Genomic DNA, 23,388 nt, shown 5'->3' on the forward strand with positions numbered 1-23,388 from the left:
TTTAGAATATATTTTTTTAAACAAAGGCTTTTTTTAAATCATGAAGATTACCGAGGGCAGAATGTATTGCTTTTTGTTCACTATCTATACAAATGGCCAGTTAATTTGTGTTTCTCTGTACTCGCGCACAAACACATCAATGATTTAATGCTTTTCAAGGAGAGTCACATATTTCAAATTACAGCAAAGCCTAAGAAAGGGCCCATCCGAATCTCTGTAGAAAAGTCAAATGGAGTGGAAACTTTAGCAGATACTGCCCAACCTGCCGAGTTCATCCAGCATTTTCTGTTTTTATTTCAGGTTTCTGGCATCTGCAGTATTTTGCTTTTATTCCTGTAAAATTAAACCTGGTATCTCATTACTTTCCATGTATTTCTCTCAATATATGCACACACCAAAGTGTAAAATCAATTGTTCAATTTTCTTTGAGGTTCTTCATCTTTAGTTGTTTTTTTGTGCTGTTTATAATGTTGGTACTGCCTTAGCGTTTATCCACCAGTATCTGGAATGCTCATAGCACATGGGAAAAATTTGGAGCTCAGGCAGGCTATACAGATATAGCTAGATAGAAAAATGGTAAAAATATGATCAGTGAGTATCACCCAAAAAGTAAAGATAGGCAAATATGATACGTTGCCTAGAGATGGGCAAATCGGAAGTCTAGACTAGAGATAGGCAAATAACTCATACAGAAGAGGCAGATTCACAGGATATATAAAATACTATGCTTTTTTTTTGTTCATGCAGGGCTTCGCTGGCTGGGCCTGCATTTATTGCCCATCGCCGAGGGCATTTGAGCGTCAACCACATTGCTGTGGCACTGGAATCAAACAGGACAGACTGGGTAAGGACGGCACATTTCCTTCTCTGAAGGACATTAGTAAACCAGATGGGGTTTTTACAACAATTGACAATGGTTTCATGGTCATTATTAGACCTCTAATTTCAGATTTTTATTGAACTCAAATTTCATCATCTGCCGTGGTGGGATTTGAAACCGGGTCCTCAGAGCATTACCCTGGGTCTCTGGATTACTAGTCCAGCAATGATACCATTGCACCATCGTCTCTAGGATTCATACAATAGAAATACATAAATAATGGAATTGTAGACTGTACCAAATCATCAGTGAGTAACCCAATTCACCGGAGGCGATTCTCAGTATCCCATCACTGATATGAAATTCAGCAGCAATCAAATACACCCCAACATGAGCAGTTACTTACCACAAATTGACAAGAAATGGGTGCTCCAGACCCTGCATAACCTGCAACTCTTTAAATACATTCCGCACTTCATTACGCTCTACACACTGTTGCTTGTTCATGTATTTCATGGCATACATTTTCTTTGAGTCTTTCTTCTGTACAATGCAGACCTGGGAATGACAAACAAAATACAATTACAGAAAACATACATACTGAGAGGTGATTCAGTGAATGCACTAAAAGTAGACCAGCAAAGTTGGTGGTTTCTGCCCATTTTACATTGTATAAAACACTTAGTTTTGCTTGTTTCTGCAACATGTCCATCATACATTGTTCCTCAGTCTCTAGCTGAGCCAGTCTCTGTGGTTTTAGTCTGTGGTTTCGGAGGTCCACACCATGGGTAGTCAACAGAGTGCCCCCGGTTCTTCTCTACAGCTCTGTCTAGGCTCCTTCAGTACCTGTCTTTTCTTGACCTTCTTGTAAGACCATCAGTCTTTCCTGATTGTCCAATGAACATTCAATTAAATTTTGAGGGTCACCTACACCAAAACTACAAGTATGATTGTCTATGCTGAGAGAGGTATTGGGTTCACTTTTAACCAATCGTCTTTTTTCAATCCTTTCAGCTTTACATTTTCTCTTGGTCTTCACTCTTGTCTGACTCTTCACCCTTATGGTCACCTTCTGTCTGAAAAAGCTCAGGATCTGGTTCACTACCACTGTCCTGTAACATGTGATCAACAGCTGTCAATATCTCTTTCTCTGAGTCGTCTACTGCCAAGTGAGTTTTCCTAACTCCTGCATGCCCTACTGTTGCCATCTCATGGGCGAACAGCAGTAGTTCCTTCAGATTCTCTGTAACCAGGGGTGAAGCTACAACCTTCACTCCCACTAAATTATTCCCCAAAAGTAAATCTACTCCTTCCACTGGGAACTACTGGACCTGACACTAAGTCACACGCCAAATGCATTTTACACAATGGAACTGGGATAGGTAAAGTCATAGTCCCAGATGACCATAGCCTGTTTTCCCCTTTGAGGCAGAGAGCTGACTGGTGGTGATTGAACCCGAAGATCACCACACTTCAGGTGAGGGGCAATGCTGAGAATATCTTCATGAATAATCTCAGCTGGTACGGGGATTCAACCCACGCTTCTGGCGTTGCTCTGCATCTAAAACCAGCTATCTAGCCAAGTGAGCTAAATCAGGCCCGGAACTGGGATACAACATCCACCTGTCCCATTCACAAATAGTTTGGCCAGGGTTTTCTGTCCAGGGCCGTCCAAGGGAGATGTTAACGGTAATTTTGCCTCTTTTAGCATTTGCATCAAGAATTTCCATGTTGATTAAAATTTGCCCACAAATTTGTGCCTTTCTTCGCCAAAAGTAAAAATGGCACTCAAAGATTTTATTTTAGTGAATCATAGGTGTTCATTTCAACTTCTCTCTCTTGGAATTCACAGGGCAGGATCAACCTGGGGTTGGTAGCCTTATTAACACTGGCGAAGAATCTGTTGACATTTTGAAAAGGGCCCACCACAGGGAGTCGCCATCTGTTTGTTTGTAGGGCCCACTTAACAGAAGAAATTATACTCATCAGGAAACATTAAGCAGGCTAGAGATCTTTACTCCAGAGAAGAAAAACAGTGGGGAGACCTAATTTTTGGAACATTCGGAAAGGAATTTGTATACTAGATGAGCGTGAGGGAAAGGAAAATAAGAATGTGATGATTGGGTTAGATAATAATAACAATAATAATAATAATAATCTTTATTAATGTCACAAGTAGGCTTACATTAACACTGCAATGAAGTTACTGTGAAAAGCCCCCAGTCGCCACATTCCAGCGCCTTTTCGGGTACACTGAGGGAGAATTCAGAATGTCCAATTCACCTAACAAGCACGTCTTTTGGGACTTGTGGAAGGAAACCGGGACACCCGGAGGAAACCCATGCAGACATGGGAAGATCATGCAGACTCCGCACAGATGGTGACCCAAGCCAGGAATCAAATCCGGGATCCTGGCACTGTGAAGCAACAGTGCTAACCATTGTGCTAACGTGCCACCTAACAGGATGGGCAGGGGTGCGAAGGGGTCCAAGTAATGGATAAATACTGGTTGGATGGAATGGTCTTTTTAAGTGATGTAATCTATGTGATTCCATGAAACATGGAAATTGGGATCTTAGGAAATCCCACCCCGCCCGTCATTTTGAGTAAAAACAGGCCAGATCACATATTGCACGCACTGCGACCATCAGTTCACCACCTGATCCAGATGGGATGCATCCTAGGTTTCTGAGGGAAGTGGCCACAACCTTCCAATCATCCTTGGGTTTAGAGGTGGTGCCAGTGAACTGAAAATGCAGAGAAGGATAATAACATACTTCAGGAGGACTTAGACACATTTGTGAAATGGGTAGACACATGGTAGATGAAAATTAGCACAGAGGAATGTGAAGTGATAGATTTTGGCAGGATGAATGGGAAGTGGCGATATAAACAAAATGGTACATTTGAAAGCACACACAGGATCAAACCAGAGGGGTCTGGGAGAGTATATACACATATCTTCCAAAGGTAGCAGGACAGGTTGATGAAGCTGTTAAGAAACTGCAAGGAATCCTTGACCTTTGAATGAGAGCAATGCAGGTTCAGCAGAATGTTACTAAGACTCCAAGGATTAGGTGATAAAGAGAGAGCACATAAACAAGGTTCATTTTCCCTGGAATATAGATGGTTGAGTGATGATTTGATTGAGTTTTTTTCGGTTTTGAAAGGAATAATAACAATAATAATCTTTATTATTGCCACAAGTAGGCTTACATTAACACTGCAATGAAGTTACTACGAAAATCCCCTAGTCGCCACATTCCGGCGCCTGTTCAGGTACACTGAGGGAGAATTCAGAATGTCCAAGTCACCTAACCTGCACGTCTTTCGGGACATGTGGGAGGAAACCGGGGCGCCCGGAGGAAAGCCACACAGACACGGGGAGAACATGCAGACTCCGCACAGGCAGTGACCCAAGCTGGGAATCGAACCCGGGACCCTGGTGCTGTGGAGCAACAGTGCTAACCATTGTGCTGCCATGCCGCCACGAGTGGGACAAACAGGATTGCTCTTTAGAAGAGCTAGCAGAGACTAGATGGACCAAATTTTCTCTTCTGTGCTGTTCTATTCTATGACTTTTATAATTGATAGTGCAGATGGACACTTTATTTGCTGGTGGCAAACATAAATAACACAAATAATAATTTTAAATCGAAGATTGATAGGTCTCTGCCTGACAAGGATATTAGGATATGAATCCAAGGCGTGTGGATGGAATTGGCTTACTGCCATGATCAGGTGGTGGGATATATGACAGGGTTGTATATCATATGTTCAGCAGGTCTCAGAAATAAGTTTTGAATCTTGTATAGTTGAGCATTAATTGTTTATTGATAACACATAACTATGTACAGATATATAGGGCATGACTCAAGCAATGAGCTAACATCCTTATTTCTACACAGGCCTCTGTTCTACCCATAATGGCCTTTTGTCTCAGGTCATTTGTCGCTTTGTATCACATGCTGGGTGATACAGATTCCCAGTCCCACCCTTGCAATGCCAGATACCCTTATATTACAGGCAGGAGTCATTGTACAGCTATTAACTTCAGTGTAGCGGCGGTTATCCACGGCCATGAAAAGAGGACAGCATTCAAGCCATTTTGTGTGGCTCATCTCCGCCACACAGGGAACCAGTATTCTACTGTAGCTGTAGAGACACAGGGAACCAGTATTCTACTGTAGCTGTAGAGAACACAAGAGCAAGGCTGGTTGTATGAAGGGTGCATGCACTGGTTCCCCAACCGGTGCCTGTTCGAAACAATGGCCTATATCAACAGGTCCACACACTCCATGCAAGGTCATCACACCTCATCCACAAATGGAATTACAAGGACAGCCCAGCAAGTGACCATGTTCACCCAGATCAGACTAGTCGTCATATTGTCAATTGAATGGGGTCTACAACTATTTTCCACAGGACCCAATTCAAACCACCCAACATCACACAGAGCTGTGGCTTAGCTGTCCACTTCAACTTAGACTTGTAAAGCTATCAGAAGTCATATACAAGAGAATATAAGCCAAATACCTCAGCCAGAGTACTCTGTGCGGTTGTGGGCAAGGATGTGAATGCATTGGCGAGAGGGTAGAAGAGGTTCACAATAATGGTTCCAGGGTGAGTAATTTCAGTTATGAGCATAGACTGGAGATATTGAGACTGTTCTCCTTGGAGAGAAGAAGGCTAAGAGGGGATTCCGTAGAGATGTCCAAAATCATGAGGGGGATGGACAGAGTAGATAGGGAGAAACTGTCCTCCCTCGTAAAAGGATCGAGAATGAGAGGGTACAGATTTAAAGTGATTTGCAAAAGAACCAAATGTGATTTGAGAAAAACTTTTTTGTGCAGTGAGTGGTTTGGGTCTGGAATGTATTTCCTGAAAGTGTGGTGGAGGCAGGTTCAATCGAGGCATTCAAGAGGACATTAGGTGGTTACTTGAATAGAAACAATGTGCCAAGGTATGGGGAAAAAAGAAGGAGAATTACACTAAGAGCAAAGACAAGGCAAAAGAGAAAGGTATTATTACAGAAAATTTAAAAAACAGACCATCACAGAAAGGGATAGAGAGTACAAATTTAACAGTAAATCAACGGGTGAGACTAGAGATTATTAAAAGAATAAAAGGATAAAACTAAAAGCCCTGTATCTGAATGCACGCAGCATTCAAAACAATCCAAATGAACTGAGAACACACGTTTAAATATATGAGCATGATTCTACAGCAAATGTAGACGGTAGCCATGATGTGGAGATGCCAGCATTGGACTGGGGTGAGCACAGTAAGAAGTCTTACAACACCAGGTTAAAGTCCAACAGGTTTGTTTCGAATCACTAGCTTTTGGAGTGCAGCTCCTTCATCAGGTTAATCTGATGAAGAGCTGCGCTCCGGAACCTAGTGATTCGAAACAAACCTGTTGGACTTTAACCTGGTGTCGTAAAACTTTATCTGTGCAATTATAGAGATATGGCTGTAGGAGGACATGAGTTGAGACCTGAATATGGAAAAGTTCAGAATATTTAGGAAGGACCGGAAGCAAGGAAAAGGTGGAGGGGTGGCTCTGTTAGTTAATGATGGTATTAGCACAATACAGACAGGGGGCCTAATTGAGGAAACTAGGATGTTGAACCGGTTTGGGTAAAGATGGGAAATGGTAAAGGAAAGAAGTCATGTGTGCGAGTTGTGTACAGGCCCCCAAACAATAACCACATGGTAGGGTGGAGCATAAAGGAAGAAATAATTGCAGCTTTTCAGAAAGGTATGGCAATACTCATGGGAGATTTCAATTTATATGTGGACTGGAAAAGTCAGATGGGCAAAAGGTAGCTGAGACGAGGTCATCGAATACTTTCAGGATAGCTTCTTAGAACAGCACGTTCTCGAGCCAACCAGAGAGAAAGCTATACTAGACCTGGTACTGTGACCCCAGGTTGCAGCAACCATAATATGATTGAATTTTATATTCAATCCAAGGGAGAGAGCAGGTGGTGTTTTTAAACCTAAATAAGGACAATTCTGAGGGCATAAAAGCAGAGCTGGCTAAAGTGAATTAGCAAAGTAGATTAAAGAATAGGTCATTAGAGGTGCAGTGGCAAACATTTACGGGGATATTTCAGAGTACACAGAATAGATACATTCTATCAAGTAACAAGTCATCCAAGGAACGGAGACATCATCCATAATTAACGCGAAAGGTTAAATATAGAACCAAACTTATAGATAAAGCATATACTTGTGCAAAACAGGTAAAAGGTCAGAAGACTGGAAGATATAAAGAACATCAAAGGAAAACTTAAAGATTAATAAGGATGGAAAATTAGAATATGAGAGAAAGCTAGCAAGAAACATAAAAACATAGTAAGAATTTTTCTAAACTTTTTTTTTTTTTAAAGAGTTACAAAGTGAGTATTGGTCCCATAGAAAGTGAGACTGGAGAATTGATAATGGAAAACAGGGAGATGGTAGATGAATTGAACAGGTATTTTGCTTCAGTCTTCAGTATATTAAAACAAACTTTATTACGAATACAGTATTGAACTAGCTTTAACATCACACCAGAAAACAGCTTAGTTACCCCTTAAACAATGCTGCTCAATACAGTGAATACAATACCCTTAACTGCTATTTTTATTCCCACTTAAACAACAAGAAAACTCTCAGTTCACAATCCACTGTTAAAATACCATTAGCATTCAGGAATACCTGCTTCACACAGATGTATGGATAATCTGCTTTGAGAAAGAAAGATCTTTTGACACTGCTTTAAAGATAAGATCTGACTACTGTCAGACCCATGCAGAAACTCTGGCTGTATCTCTTCAGAAGCTCTTTCAGTTGGTTTGTTCACCTTTCCAACCACACTGTTCTTTTGTCTGCAGACATATCTTTAACTAAACTGCAGAGAGCAAACTGCTTGAATTGTGGTCACAGCTTCATCTAACTCACAACTAATCTGCTCTTTTCTGTAAAATGCCTGATATCTTGGCTCCACCCATTAACGGCATCACCTTACCCAAGCTGAAATCTAACTAACTCCACAGGGAATCTCCTTTAATCCAAACAAAACTGCATTAGCCTGAGCTTTTTACGATGGTTTAATTGTGCAGATGGCTCCCAAAACCTTTGTTGTCTTTATTTTTTTGAATGACTGCAACAGTCAAAAAGCTCTAACCCAGGTTTTAACCCAGACTGCACCCAATATCTATAAAACTATACATCTGAAATTCCTACATTCATCACGGGTAGGAAAGCAATTTTACAAAGGATATAAGGAAGCTAAAAAAAAGATATAGATAGGTCAAGTGAGTGGGGAAAGATCTGGCAAATGAAGCATAATGTGGGAAAATGTGAATTTGTCCATTGTGACAGGAAGAATAAAAAGCTTATTATCTAAATAATGAGAGATTGCGGAGCTCTGAGGTGCGGAGGGATCTGGGTGTCCTAGTGCATTAATTACAAAAGGATAGTATGCAGGTACAGCAAGTAACTAGGAAATCTCATACAATGTTATCATTTAGTGCGAGGGGAATTGAATACAAAAGTAGGGATCTTATTTCATAGAATTTACAGTGCAGAAGGAGGCCATTCGGCCCATCGAGTCTGCACCGGCTCTTGGAGTTGCACAGTTTCTTTGCTCCTTCAGTTGCACAGAGTTCACATTTGGAGCACTGTGTGGAGTATTGTTCACTTTATTTAGGAAAGATGTAAATACATTGGAAGCAGTTTAAAGCAGGTTTGCCAGACTAACACCAGGAATGGGCAGGTTGTTTTATGAGGAAAGGTTCGACACCCGAAGCCTGTATATACTGGAGTTTAGAAGGGTAAGAGGTGACTTGATTTAAACATACAAGACCATAAGGGGTCTGGACAGGATGGATGTGGAGAGAATGTTTCTGCTTGTGGGAGAATCTAGAACTTGGAGTTGATGTTTAAAAATAAGGGGTCACCCATTTAAAACGGAGATGAGGCGATATTTCTCTCAGCAGTTTGTGAATCATTGGAACTCTCTTCCTGAAAAGGTGGTGGAAGCAGAGTCTTTGAATATTTTTATGGCAGTGGCGGATAGATTCTTGGTAAACGAGGGGTGATAGGTTGTCGGGTGTAGATGGGATGCAGATTTGAGGTTACTATCAGATCAGCCATGATCTTATTAAATGACAGAGCAGGTTAAAGGGGCTGAATCGCTTACTCCTGCACCTTGTTGCTATGTTCGCAAGTCGTGATGCTCATTTGGAGAGCCAGAGCAGACACAATGGGCCTAAAGGCCTCCTTTTGCACCATAACAATTCTGTAATTCCCTGTGATCTCACTGAATAGCAGAACAGGTTCAAATAACTAAATGGCGTATTCCTGTTGAAGTGTGATCATATGAAAATATGAATTAGGAGCGGGAGTAGGCCATTCAGTCCCTGAAGCCTGCTTTGCCATTCAATAAGCTCATGGCTGATCTGATTATGGTCTCAATTCTACTTTCCTGTCTACTCCCATAACCCTTGACTCCCTTGCCAATCAGGTACCTACCTCAGTCTTATAAATATTCAATGACCTTGGGCGAAATTCTCCGGTATCGGCGCGATGTCCGCCGACCGGTGCCAAAAAGGGCGCAAATCAGTCGGGCATCGCGCCGCCCCAAAGGTGCGGAATCCGCCGCATCTTGGGGGGCCCAGCCCCAACCTTGAGGGGCTAGGCCCACGCCGGACTAATTTCCGCCCTGCCAGCTGGCGGAAAAGGCTTTTGTTGCCCCGCCAGCTGGCGTGGAAATGACATCTCCGGGCGGCGCATGCGCGGGAGCATTAGCGGCCGCTCACGGCATTCCCGCGCATGCGCAGTGGAGGGAGTTTGTTCTGCCTCCGCCATGGTGGAGAACGTGGCGAAGGCGGAAGGAAAAGAGTGCCTCCATGGCACAGGCCCGCCCGCGGATCGGTGGGCCCTGATCATGGGCCAGGCCACTGTGGGGGCACCCCCCCGGGGTCAGATCACCCCACGCCCCCCCAGGACCCCGTAGCCCGCCCGTGCCGCCTTGTCCCGCCAGTAAGAGAGGTGGTTTAATCCATGCCGGCGGGAAAGGCATCCTAGCAGCGGGACTTCGGCCCATTCGGGCCGGAGAATCGCGGAGGGGGTATGGGCCCGCCAACCGGCGCGGCGCGATTCCCGCCCCCGCCGAATCTCCGGTGCCGGAGAATTCGGCAGGGTCGTGATTCATGCCAGCCCCCGGCAATTCTCCGACCCAGCGGGGGGTCGGAGAATCTCGCTCCCTGTCTCCACTATTCTCTCGGGAAGAGGCACCAAACACCAACATTCCTTTGAAAACAGCGCGGGAGGTGAGTGAGTCGGGACAGTGAAAACAGCGCGAGAGGTGAGTGAGCCGGGACTCTGAAAACAGCGCGGGAGGTGAGAGAGCTGGGACAGTGAAAACAGCGCGGGAGGAGAGAGAGCTGGGACTTTGAAAACAGCGCGAGAGGTGAGTGAGCCGGGACTCTGAAAACAGCGCGGGAGCTGAGTGAACCGGGACAGTGAAAACAGCGCGGGAGGAGAGAGAGCCGGGACTTTGAAAACAGTGCGGGAGCTGAGTGAGCCGGGACTCTGAAAACAGCGCGGGAGCTGAGTGAGCCGGGACTTTGAAAACAGCGCGGGAGCTGAGTGAGCCGGGACAGTGAAAACAGCGCGGGAGGAGAGAGAGCCGGGACTTTGAAAACAGCGCGGGAGCTGAGTGAGCCGGGACTTTGAAAACAGCGCGGGAGGAGAGAGAGCTGGAACAGTGAAAACGGTGCGGGAGGTGAGAGAGCTGGGACAGTGAAAACAGCGCGGGAGGAGAGAGAGCTGGGACAGTGAAAACAGCGCGGGAGGAGAGAGAGCTGGGACAGTGAAAACAGCGCGAGAGGTGAGTGAGCCGGGACTCTGAAAACAGCGCGGGAGCTGAGGGAGCTGGGACAGTGAAAACAGCGCGAGAGGTGAGTAAGCCGGGACTCTGAAAACAGCGCGAGAGCTGAGTGAGCCGGGACATTGACAACAGCGCGAGAGGTGAGTCAGCCGGGATAGTGAAAACAGCGCGAGAGGTGAGTGAGACGGGACTCTGAAAACAGCGCGGGAGGAGAGAGAGCCGGGACTTTGAAAACAGCGCGGGAGCTGAGTGAGCCGGGACTTTGAAAACAGCGCGGGAGCTGAGTGAGCCGGGACTTTGAAAACAGCGCGGGAGCTGAGTGAGCCGGGACAGTGAAAACAGCGCGGGAGGAGAGAGAGCCGGGACTTTGAAAACAGCGCGGGAGCTGAGTGAGCCAGGACTTTGAAAACAGCGCGGGAGGAGAGAGAGCCGGGACAGTGAAAACAGCGCGGGAGCTGAGTGAGCCGGGACTTTGAAAACAGCGCGGGAGGAGAGAGAGCCGGGACTTTGAAAACAGCGCGGGAGCTGAGTGAGCCACGACTTTGAAAACAGCGCAGGAGGAGAGAGAGCCGGGACTTTGAAAACAGCGCGGGAGGAGAGAGAGCCGGGACATTGAAAACAGCGCGGGAGCTGAGTGAGCCAGGACTTTGAAAACAGCGCGGGAGCTGAGATAGCCGGGACTTTGAAAACAGCGCGGGAGGTGAGTGAGGCGGGACTTTGAAAACAGCGCGGGAGATTTAAAAAGCGCGGGAGCTGCGAGTCGGAGCGCAGATTTTAAAAGATCGCGGCCTAGTTTCGGGAGCTGTACGGAGGAGGAGGAGGAGCAGTCTCTATCAGGGAGAGAACCTGAGAACATCTAAGACACTCAGAAGGTAAGAAGGTAAGTAAGTGATTTTTACTCATTTTTACTTTTATACCTTTTTCAAATTGTGTGTGTCGGGGGGAAACTGAAGTGACATCACAGAAAAGCTGTGGCCTGAGTGGCTGGTTGGGAATCTACACTAAATTTAAAAAATTAAGCATTGGTAACTAATTAAACATAATTACTTAATTATAATTTAGAGGGGTATCTAAGCCAGAGATCGGAGAGTACTATATTTAGCTTTCGCATTTATATTAGAAATCTAGTGCTAGGAAACAGATAGTTAACAGTAACTTTGAAAAAAAATTTAAAATATATTTTAAATTTTTTTTTTTTTTTAATTTTAATTTTAATTAATTGACGCAATGTCAATTAGAGGGGTGCAGTGCTCTGACTGTGAGATGTGGCAGGTCCGGGAGGCTTCCAGCGTCCCGGATGGCTTCATCTGCAGAAAGTGCACCCAACTGGAGCTCCTCACAGACCGCATGGTTCGGTTGGAGCAGCAGTTGGATGCACTTAGGAGCATGCAGGTGGCGGAAAGCATCATAGATCGCAGTTATGTAAATGTGGTCACACCCAAGGCGCAGGCAGAGAAATGGGTGACCACCAGAAAGGGCAGGCAGTCAGTGCAGGAATCCCCTGTGGGTGTCCCCCTCTCGAACAGGTATACCCCTTTGGATACTGTCGGGGAGGATAGCCTATCAGGGGAAAACAGCAGCAGCCAGAGCAGTGGCACCACGGCTGGCTCTGATGTTCAGAAGGGAGGGTCAAAGCGCAGAAGAGTAATAGTAATAGGGTACTCTATAGTCAGGGCACAGATAGGCACTTCTGTGGACGTGAAAGAGACTCCAGGATGGTATGTTGCCTCCCTGGTGCCAGGGTCCAGGATGTCTCCGAACGGGTAGAGGGCATCCTGAAGGGGGAGGGCAAACAGGCAGAGGTTTATAAGGAATATAAGGAAAGTAGGAAGGAACTTAAGCAAGGAGTCAGGAGGGCTAGAAGGGGTCACGAAAAGCCATTGGCAAATAGGATTAAGGAAAATCCCAAGGCTTTTTACACGTACATAAAAAGCAAGAGGGTAGCCAGGGAAAGGGTTGGCCCACTGAAGGATAGGCAAGGGAATCTATGTGTGGAGCCAGAGGAAATGGGCGAGGTACTAAATGAATACTTTGCATCAGTATTCACCAAAGAGAAGAAATTGGTAGATGTTGAGTCTGGAGAAGGGTGTGTTGATAGCCTGGGTCACATTGAGATCCAAAAAGACGAGGTGTTGGGTGTCTTAAAAAATATTAAGGTAGATGGGATCTACCCCAGAATACTGAAGGAGGCTGGAGAGGAAATTGCTGAGGCCTTGACAGAAATCTTTGGATCCTCACTGTCTTCAGGGGATGTCCCGGAGGACTGGAGAATAGCCAATGTTGTTCCTCTGTTTAAGAAGGGTAGCAAGGATAATCCCGGGAACTACAGGCTGGTGAGCCTTACTTCAGTGGTAGGGAAATTACTGGAGAGAATTCTTCGAGACAGGATCTACTCCCATTTGGAAGCAAATGGACGTATTAGTGAGAGGCAGCACGGTTTTGTGAAGGGAAGGTCGTGTCTCACTAACTTGATAGAGTTTTTCGAGGAGGTCACTAAGATGATTGATGCAGGTAGGGCAGTGGATGTTGTCTATATGGACTTCAGTAAGGCCTTTGACAAGGTCCCTCATGGTAGACTAGTACAAAAGGTGAAGTCACACGGGATCAGGTGTGAGCTGGCAAGGTGGATACAGAACTGGCTAGGTCATAGAAGGCAGAGAGTAGCAATGGAAGGATGCTTTTCTAATTGGAGGGCTGTGACCAGTGGTGTTCCACAGGGATCAGTCTGGGACCTTTGCTCTTTGTAGTATATATAAATGATTTGGAGGAAAATGTAACTGGTCTGATTAGTAAGTTTGCAGACGACACAAAGGTTGGTGGAATTACGGATAGCGATGAGGACTGTCAGAGGATACAGCAGGATTTAGATTGTTTGGAGACTTGGGCGGAGAGATGGCAGATGGAGTTTAATCCGGACAAATGTGAGGTAATGCATTTTGGAAGGTCTAATGCAGGTAGCGAATATACAGTAGAACCCTCAAGAGTATTGAAAGTCAAAGAGATCTAGGAGTACAGGTCCACAGGTCATTGAAAGGGGCAACACAGGTGGAGAAGGTAGTCAAGAAGGCATACGGCATGCTTGCCTTCATTGGCCGGGGCATTGAGTATAAGAATTGGCAAGTCATGTTGCAGCTGTATAGAATCTTAGTTAGGCCACACTTGGAGTATAGTGTTCAATTCTGGTCACCACACTACCAGAAGGGTGTGGAGGCTTTAGAGAGGGTGCAGAAGAGATTTACCAGAATGTTGCCTGGTATGGAGGGCATTAGCTATGAGGAGCAGTTGAATAAACTCAGTTTGTTCTCACTGGAACGAAGGAGGTTGAGGGGAGACCTGATAGAGGTCTACAAAATTATGAGGGGCATAGACAGAGTGGATAGAGGCTTTTCCCCAGGGTAGAGGGGTCAATTACTAGGGGGATAGGTTTAAGGTGAGAGGGGCAAGGTTTAGAGTAGATGTACGAGGCAAGTTTTTTACGCAGAGGGTAGTGGGTGCCTGGAACTCGCTACCGGAGGAGGTGGTGGAAGCAGGGACGATAGTGACATTTAAGGGGCATCTTGACAAATACATGAATAGGATGGGAATAGAGGGATACGGACCCAGGAAGTGTAGAAGATTGTAGTTTAGTCGGGCAGCATGGTCGGCAAGGGCTTGGAGGGCCGAAGGGCCTGTTCCTGTGCTGTACATTTCTTTGTTCTTTGTTCTTTGTTCCTCTGAGAATAAATCCTCACCTCTGTCTTAAATCGAAGTTCTCTGACTGTTAAAGTGTGTCCCCCTAGTTCTGGACTCTCCCATGAGGGGAAACATTCTCTCAGCATCCACCCTGTCTAGTCCCCTCAGGTCTTTATTAATAGAGGTATGGTGTACAATAATGTTGAAGTTATGCTAAAAAGTTGTTTAAAACACAAATAAAGCTGCAGCTGGAGTATTATGCTCAATTCTGGGCACCACGTTTTCGTAAGAACTTCAAAGTGAGAGGATAGATATGATATTTACTAGAATGGTAGTGGGGATGAGGGATGTGGAAGGACTGGAGAAACTGGAGTCATTAACCTTGGAACAGAGATGGTTAAGAGGAGATTTGATATAAGTATAAATCATATGATTTTGATAAAATAAATTGGAGAAACTGTTTCTAGTAGCAGAAGGGCCAGTAAATACATGACTGAGTTAAGAAGATTGACAAAAGAATCAGAGATGACATGAGAAGCCAAATTGAAGACAGGTGTGACCTCGAATGCGCTGCCTGAGAGGACAATGGCAGCAGATTAAATATCACATGAGGAGAGATTGACTAGGTTGGGACTGTTCTCGCTGGAGTTCAGAAGAATGAGAGGGCATCTCATAGAGAGTAATAAAATTGTAACAGGACTAGACAGGGTAGATGCAGGGAAGATGTTACCAATGGTGGGTGCGCCCAGAACCAGGGGTCACAGCCTGAGGATTCTGGGTAAACCATTTCGGAGAGAGATAAGGAGACATTTCTTCACACAAAGAGCGGTGAGCCTATGGAATTCATTCCCACAGGAAGTAGTTGATGTTAAAACGTTGAATATATCCAAGAGATGGCTGGATATAGCACTTGGGGAGAATGGGATCAAAGGCTATGGGGAGAAAGCAGGATTAGGCTATTGAGTTGGATGATCAGCCATGATAGTGATGTATGGTGGAACAGACTCGAATGGCCAAAAGGCCTCCTCCTGCTCCCATCTTCTATGTATCTACGTGTCAAAAGGAAGTTGGATAAATACATCCAAGGGGAAAAAGAAAGGGAGTGGGATTTAATAGGTCAACCAAAGAGGGTATATCTATGCTGCAATTCAAGATTATAGGTTTATGAGGGTATTTAGAAGGATTAGGCATTGCGAGATTTAAATGACACTCAGACGTTTGCTTGAACGGCTGATCTACAAGATCTTTTGAATGATGCATCATCACAAATATACTTGCTATTATAAAACTAATTGTCATTGCTGAAAGAGAGGGGGAATCAATGTCCACACCAGTATCTCTGATTTCTCTTATCTGTGGAAATGTACAAATATTTTATAATTAGTTGAGATATATAGGGCTGGATTCTCCATTTGAGAGACTAAATGCTGACACTGGGACTGAATCGCAGGACTTTTACAATGACAATGGGAGGTGGGGGGGGGGGGGGGGTGACTGCTGGAGCAATTCAGGACGGGCTGATAGGCCAGCCTATGTATTTCCAACAGATGCCGGTGTCAAATTCGCTGCGGTCAGGAATGGTACCCGAGAGCCCGACAAGCTGCATATAAGCCCAGACAGTCTCATTCCAGCCAAGAAGATGCCACTCCTGAGAGCAGCCCTGAGATTCGCAGATGAAGAGCTGGAGACATTGCTGGATGCCATGGAGGAGAGGCGGGACACCCTGTTCCCCAGGGTGGGGTGGAGGCTGCCACCCGCTGACGTTAACCTAGATGCAGTGGCAGAGGCCATTAGCCCCACTGCCAGGACAGGAAGTGCAGGAAGAAGCTGCACAAACTCCTCGGGGTGGCCAGGGTGAGTCACCACCACCACCATGCCCCTGGCACCATCCCTGTCCCAAACTCACCCTCTCTGCACAAACCACAGAGGGTGACAGCACTGCAGTAACTCACCGCGGTTCATTAGGCAGCACCTACCAAACCCACAACCATTACCATCTAGGAGGACAATGGCAGCAGTTAGCTGGGGACCCCACCACATGGATCTTCCCCTCCAAGTTACTCACCTCCAACCTATGGACCAGATCTGCTGATGCGACCGACCCAGTGCCACCACCCTGTCGTGCCGCTGGTAGGAGGCTCGGAGAGAGGGTGGGGGTGCTGGGGAACTGCGAGAGGAGGGGCATGGGGGCTGGAGGTGGGAATGTGGAATGGGACAGTTCAGCTGCCGATGACCAGGCCTCCTAGTCGGTGAACCTGGAGGCAATCAAGTTGTCTCTTTGCGCAGCGGTCCCACGCATACGTCGAACAGCCCCATGTCATTCCTATCCTGGCGACAGTCCACATCCTCCTCGTCGGACGGGGCATGCCAGTCCTCCACCTTCTCCTTCAGCATTTCACCCCTCAGCAGTACGATGTGGTGGATGGAGGATGCAGCAGGCCATCACAATGCTGGAGACCCTCCCAGGTCCGTAGTGGAGAGCCCCACCAAAGCATCCCAGAACGTCACTGTACAATTTGTGTCCCCATGCCGGCGCGGGGCGTGGAACACAATCACGCTATCATCAAAGGGCACCGGAGCATGGAGTTCCGCTGGGCAACTGGCGCAACCTTAACTTTCGGCTGACGCCGTATTCTCCACCCGATTGCGGTTCACGATTCCTGTGTCAGCCGACAGGGAATCCAGCCCATAATCTCCTTTTGTTATTCAGAATTTATTTTGCAGTTTAATGCTAAGATTGCCAGTCGATAGTTTTAATATTTTAGTGTTCTTTGTCCTGTCAGAATTAGGCCAAAGAAAATGTCGAAGCCTTTTACAATTCTGTGAATCTATCACTTGCTCATGCTGACTTGCTCATTTACTGTTTGTAGGATTCGCCTTTTCGACATTGACTTAAATAATAATTGAGCACTTAAAGAGAGCTTGAGGACAAAGCTTTAGGTTTGCATGACAAAGGTGGGTAAATGCAGTTGATGATGTGAATGGCATCATTCTTAAATATTAAGGCATGCCTCCCTTTTTGGGAAAATGGCCCACTTATTATGGTCATTTTTAGTTGATTTCAATAGTCTATAATTTCTCTTCCATTGATTATTTCTGTAGCTCAGGTGCACAGTATTGGTCCACTTTTCTGCTTTTGCTGCTGTCTTCAACCTTTTTATTCAAAGAACATGGGCGGGATTCTTCGGAAACCGGTGGGACGGGCAACTGCGGCGTCAAGGAGTGGCGTGAACTACTCCGGCGTCGGGCCACCCCGAAGTTGCGGAATCCTTCGCACCTTCGGGGGCTAGGCCGGCGCCAGAGTGGTTTGCGCCGCGCCATGCGGCGCGGAAGGGTCTTGGTGCCACACCAACCGGCGCTGAAAGGTCTTCGCCGGCCGTTGTGAGTTGGCTCATGCGCGGGGGCGCCAGCGTGTGCTGGCATCATCCCAGCGCATGCGCAGGGGGGTTCATCTCCACGCCGGCCATCGCGGACCGTTACAGCGGCTAGCGCAGAGGAATAGAGTGCCCCCATGACACAGGCCCGCCTGCGGATCGGTGGGCTCCGATCGCGGGCCAGGCCACCATGGGGACATCCCCCAGGGCCAGATCCCCCCCGCGCCCCCCCGAGGCCGCCCGCGGAGCCAGGTCCCGCCGGTAAGTACCTGTCTTAACATATGCCGGCGGGACCGGTCGAAAACGGGTGGCCAATCGGCCCATCGCGGGCCGGAGAATCGCCGGAGGGGCCGCTGCCAGCAGCCGCCGACCGCGCGGCCCGATTCCCGCCCCCGCCAAAACCCCGCGCCGGAGAATTCGGTAGCCGGCGGGGACGGGATTCACGCCCCTCCCCGGCGATTCTCCGTCCCGGCAGGGGGTTGGAGAATCCCGCCCCATATTTATTCCAATGAATTTTCAAAAATGATGCCATTCGATAATACTTTTATTGCTAAATTACCCTTAAATAATGGAGAAACACAACTACAAGACCCATTGCAGCCAGAATACAAAAACTATCACAAGAGCTTCGGCGCAGGCACCTTAGATCAGTGCCTTCAGTTCACTGCCCCTGCTGCTATCAGAACCAGCTTCTGCAATCTCTCCACATCCCTCATCCCCGCTACCATTTAAATCATCTCAAGTGAACACGGGCCCACCAGAAAGGTGGGTTAAAATCCTCTCTTTTACTCCATTTGTTTAGAGACTCATGCCAAAGTAATGGAAATCGTATTGTAACATTTGATGGCCAATGCTAATTTTCCTAACACATCTCTAAAGTAACATGGAATTAAATAGAATTTACAGCACAGAAAAAGGCCATTCTTCCCGTAGTCTCTGCTGGTGCTTATGCTCCACACAAGCCTCCTCCTACCACTCTTCTATTTCACCCCATTGAGCACCTTCTGCTCCTTCCTCCCTCAAATACTTATTTCTTCATTTAGATCGTGCCTTCCAACAAAGATACAGAGAGATGATCAAATACTATAAATCTCTCCAGTGTAATCTGGCCACCTCTAAAGAAAGTATTCCAAATGTGAGGAGACTGTGCATGTTACATATGGATAATACAGTATTCTTGAAACACTGACAGGGCTGATTCGCTGATCAGGCACTTGCTAACAGTACTGGTTGGAAAATGGGCCTGAATCTCGCAATTGTCAACTTATTGAGTTAACTGGGCAGTTTAGTCACGCGCCGAAGACCTAGATGCTTTCCCTTCCTGAAATTCCTATGAGCATCACTGATTGACAAATCTGTCTGTGCAATTTTGATCTAAACATTTGTGATTTAAAGTGAGTTGGTGGGTGGGGGTTCGAGTGGGGGCTGGGTGCACTATGGATATAGTGTGTTATATTCACATTTCACTTGGACTTCACAACATCATTCACAGCCTGTAGCAGTAAGCAAGATATCTAATTACTTCTGTCCATAATAGTGGTTATCTGACTTTCGTAGGTTAGTTCTGATGGACTGCTGATTGCACAGCTCTCTCCTGCATGCCTGATGATCTGTTGAAAATGGTTTCTTGCAAAAACAACAGAAAATCCTGGCATAAATCCAAGGGATGTACAGTCACCATTAGCACGAAAGATTGTCATAACATTGCATTATTCATGGACTTGAAAGATCTTGACTTCAACATTCAGTCTAATTAATTTCAAACAATGCTCTCATTTCTCGATTCGAAATATGCTGAGATAACAACTCAATTTAAATACCTCTTGTTTTCTTTTGAATCTATTTTTTTTTTTGCTGCATCTCTTTCATGTGCTGACTTACTGGAGAAAGGTTCCACAAGCACTGGGCATCCTCCAGCTTCCATTGTGACAGCCAAATAGACAAGTTGTTAAACTGCTGGTATTAGCTCCAAGCCTGGATACTGATCTTATTCCACCAGCAGAATTACATGAAAAACAATCAGGTGGATAGTGACTAAAGGCTAACGATTTCAAAGACCTTGTGCAAAGGGAGGAAAATTAATAGCAGAGTTTTCACCCCCACTTGGGAGAGAGTACAGAAGCAGGCAGATGTAGGAATTAGATAAAAGCAAGGAACTGGAGAGGAGTAGAAAACGAGTGTGCACTAAAGGAGTTATGTCAGCTGGGAAGAAAATACTGAGAGATGCCACAAGGATCAGTGTGGCGGGCTCAACAATTTACAATTTATATTACTCTATGCCTCTTTGTCGAAGTCATTAATGTGTCCACGTTTTCTGATGATATAAAGCTAGGTGGAAATCTAAGTTGTGAAGAGGACACAGAGCAGCTACAAAAGATATATGGACAGGTTAAATGAGTGGGCAACAAGATGGTAGATGAGCTTTATGTGAGAGGTTTGGTTATAAGAATGGAAAAGCAGATTTTTTTTAGTGTGCAACTTGTAAATCATAGAATCCCTACAGTGCAGAAAAAGGCTGTTATGTTATTATATCTAATATCTTTTTATACAGCTGAGTTGTTGAAATAGAGCTGTGGTCTTCCAGTAAAGATAAAGTAATTTATTGAGTAATATAAATTAATCTTGAGTTCTTTTTACTTAATACTCAACTAGTAAACAAATAAACAATTGTAGAATTAACTAATTAAATTATATGTTACAATACTTTGATAACCAACAACTACTTCTCTCTAGCTTTCCTACTTCTGTTCTCTGCAATCCTGACACACTCCTGTAAGAAAGAGCGGGAAAACATTTATATAGGTCTTGATAGTGAGACATCTAGTGTTCACTTGCATGTACTAGCTTTACATAGTCTGATCATGTATTACCATATACAGAGATCACGACAAAGGCCATTCGGCCCATCAAGTCTGCACCAACCCTCTGAAAGATTACCTCACCAAGATCACTCCCCTGCCCTGTTCCATTAATCCCTTAATCTAACCTATGCATCTTTTTGAACACCAATGGGCAATTTAGCATGGCTAATCTGCACATTTTTGGACTGTGGGAGGAAATCGGAGCACCCGGAGGAAACCCACGCCAACATGGAGAGAAAGTGCAAACTCCGCACAGACAATCACCCAAGGTCAGAATTGAACCCGGGTCCCTGGCGCTGTGAGGCAGCAGTGCTCACCAATGTGCCACCCTAATGTTGATGGGGGCAGCACGGTAGTACAAGTGGCTAGCACTGTGGCTTCACAGCGCCAGGGTCCCAGGTTCGATTCCCCGCTGGGTCACTGTCTGTGCGGAGTCTGCACGTTCTCCCTGTGTCTGCATGGATTTCCTCCGGGTGCTCCGGTTTCCTCCCACAGTCCAAAGACATGCAGGTTAGGTGGACTGGCCATTATAAATTGCCCTTCGTGGCCAAAAAGGTTAGGAGGGGTTATTGGGTTACGGGGATAGGGTAGAAGTGAGGGCTTAAGTGCGTCGGTGCAGACTCGATGGGCTGAATGGCCTCCTTCTACACTGTATGTTCTATGTTCAGACAGTTGTATGCTCATACGAGACACTCAAAGTTAGCACACAGATACAGCGAGTAATTAGGAAGGCATGTTGCCCTTTATTGCGAGGAGATTAGAGTACAGGAATAAGGCAATCTTGCTGGTTGAGCTCACTGGGCTAAATAGCTGGCTTTTAAAGCAGACCAAGGCTGGCCAACAGCACGGTTCAATTCCCGTACCAGCCTCCCCGAACAGGCGCCGGAATGTGGCGACTAGGGGCTTTTCACAGTAACTTCATTGAAGCCTACTTGTGACAATAAGCGATTTTCATTCATTTCATTTCCTAATGTACAGGGCTTCAGTGAGACCAAATCTGGAATACTGTGTGCAGCTTTGGTCTCCATTGTGAAGGTAGGATATACTTGCATTGAAGGTGGTAAAGTGAAGCTTCCCTAGATTGGTCCCAGAGATGAGTGGGGTGTCCTTTGATGAAAGGTAGAGTAAATTGGATCTGTATTCACTGGAGTGTAGAAGAATGAGGTGATCTCATTAGAACATTCAAGAACCTCAAGGGTCTCGACAGGGTAAATACAGATTTTGGGCCAAATTCTCCGGTTTCGGCGCGATGTCCACCGGCCGGCGCCCAAAACGGCTCAAATCAGTCGGGCATCGCGCCGCCCCAAAGGTGCGGAATCCTCCCCATCTTGGGGGGCCGAGCCCCAACTTTAAGGGGCTAGGCCCGCGCCGGACTAATTTCCGCCCCGCCAGCTGGTGGAAAAGGCCTTTGGTGCCCCTCCAACTGGCGCGGAAATGACATCTCCGGGCAGCGCATGCGCGGGAGCGTTAGCGGCCGCTCACGGCATCCCCGCGCATGCGCAGTGGAAGGAGTCTCTTCCGCCTCCGCCATTGTGGAGACGGTGGTGAAGGAGGAAGGAAAAGAGTGCCCCCACAGCACAGGCCCGCCCGCGGATCGGTGGGCCCCGATCGCGGTCCAGGCCATCGTGGGGGCACCCCCCGGGGCCAGATCGCCCCGCGCCCCCCCCCTCCCCCCCAGGACCCTGGAGCCCGCCTGCGCCGCCTTGTCCCGCCGGTAAGGTAGGTGGTTTAATCTACGTCGGCGGGTCAGGCATTCTAGCAGCGGGACTTCGGCCCATCCGGGCCGGAGAATCGCGGGGGGGGGGGGGGGGGGGGGCGCCAACCGGCGTGGCGCGATTCCCGCCCCCGCCGAGTATCTGGCGGGGGCGGGATTCACACCAGCCCCCGGCGATTCTCCGACCCGGCGGGGGGTCGGAGAATCTCGCCCGTTGTTTCCGCTAGTTTGGAAATTTAGCAGGTGGGGGTACAATCTCAGTATAAGGGGATGATCATTTAAGACCGAGATGAAGAGAAATGTCTTTGTTCAAAGAGTTGGAAATCTTTGGAATTCTCAACCTGAAGGTTGTGGATGCGACATTGTTGACTATATTTACGGCTGTGGGATAGACAGTTTTAGTTTCTCAGGGAATCAAAGGATGTGGGGCGTGGGTGGGAAGGTGGGGTTGAAGCCCAAGATCAGCCATGATAGTATTGACTGGTGGTGCAGGTTCGATGGGTGTATGGTCTACCCCTGCTCCTAAATCCTATATTCCTGGAGCATAAATAGTCACCACTACGGAGGGGGGGAAAAAGACTTGAGGGGAAAATTGGTTTAGGTTGGCATTAAGAACAGGAATCGCAATGCACGATTAGCCCACATCCAGTGTCATTGAGGCTGACAGCAGGTAAGCATCATGCTGCCTATTGATCAACATGATGGGAGTGTGCAGCCCAGTGTGATCATGCTGCTGAATAGCTGGTACATGCATGGCTAGTGCAACACACAATTGGCCTATATCTCAAGGAGGTCAGGTCCATCCCTTCCATTGTGTCGGCCCTCTTACTGGTGGCGTACAAACGCTAGAACACCGCCCAGGAATGCTGATCCTGCTGCCAAGGAGGCTGCCAACGTCCACCCAGGTCCGACAAGGTTGTCGCCACAAAGCATTTTATGGATACATTGCCGGTCATGGCAGCCAGGATACTTGCATGGACTCAGACTGACCCTCTGTTATCCAAGTTTCATCATATTGTTTTTTAGGGGGCCCAGCCGTTTCCAGTGAACTGAAGACTTTTACC

General features: G+C 46.7%; 1 protein-coding gene across 3 annotated transcripts in view; it reads right to left on the reverse strand.

Moving 5' to 3' along the window:
* The window catches only part of LOC140426746 (serine/threonine-protein kinase 32A-like), a 550,050-nt gene that overhangs the window by 338,133 nt on the left and 188,529 nt on the right, over positions 1-23,388 (reverse strand). For all 3 annotated transcript variants that reach the window (XM_072511884.1, XM_072511881.1, XM_072511882.1), the window contains one exon: positions 1,227-1,378. In XM_072511884.1, coding sequence (XP_072367985.1) covers positions 1,227-1,345 — 119 coding nt within the window. In that variant the 5' untranslated portion in view covers positions 1,346-1,378. The remainder of the gene's footprint in view (positions 1-1,226; positions 1,379-23,388) is intronic.

This window comes from Scyliorhinus torazame, chromosome 7, assembly GCF_047496885.1.
Source record: "Scyliorhinus torazame isolate Kashiwa2021f chromosome 7, sScyTor2.1, whole genome shotgun sequence".
Lineage (NCBI taxonomy): Eukaryota > Metazoa > Chordata > Chondrichthyes > Carcharhiniformes > Scyliorhinidae > Scyliorhinus > Scyliorhinus torazame.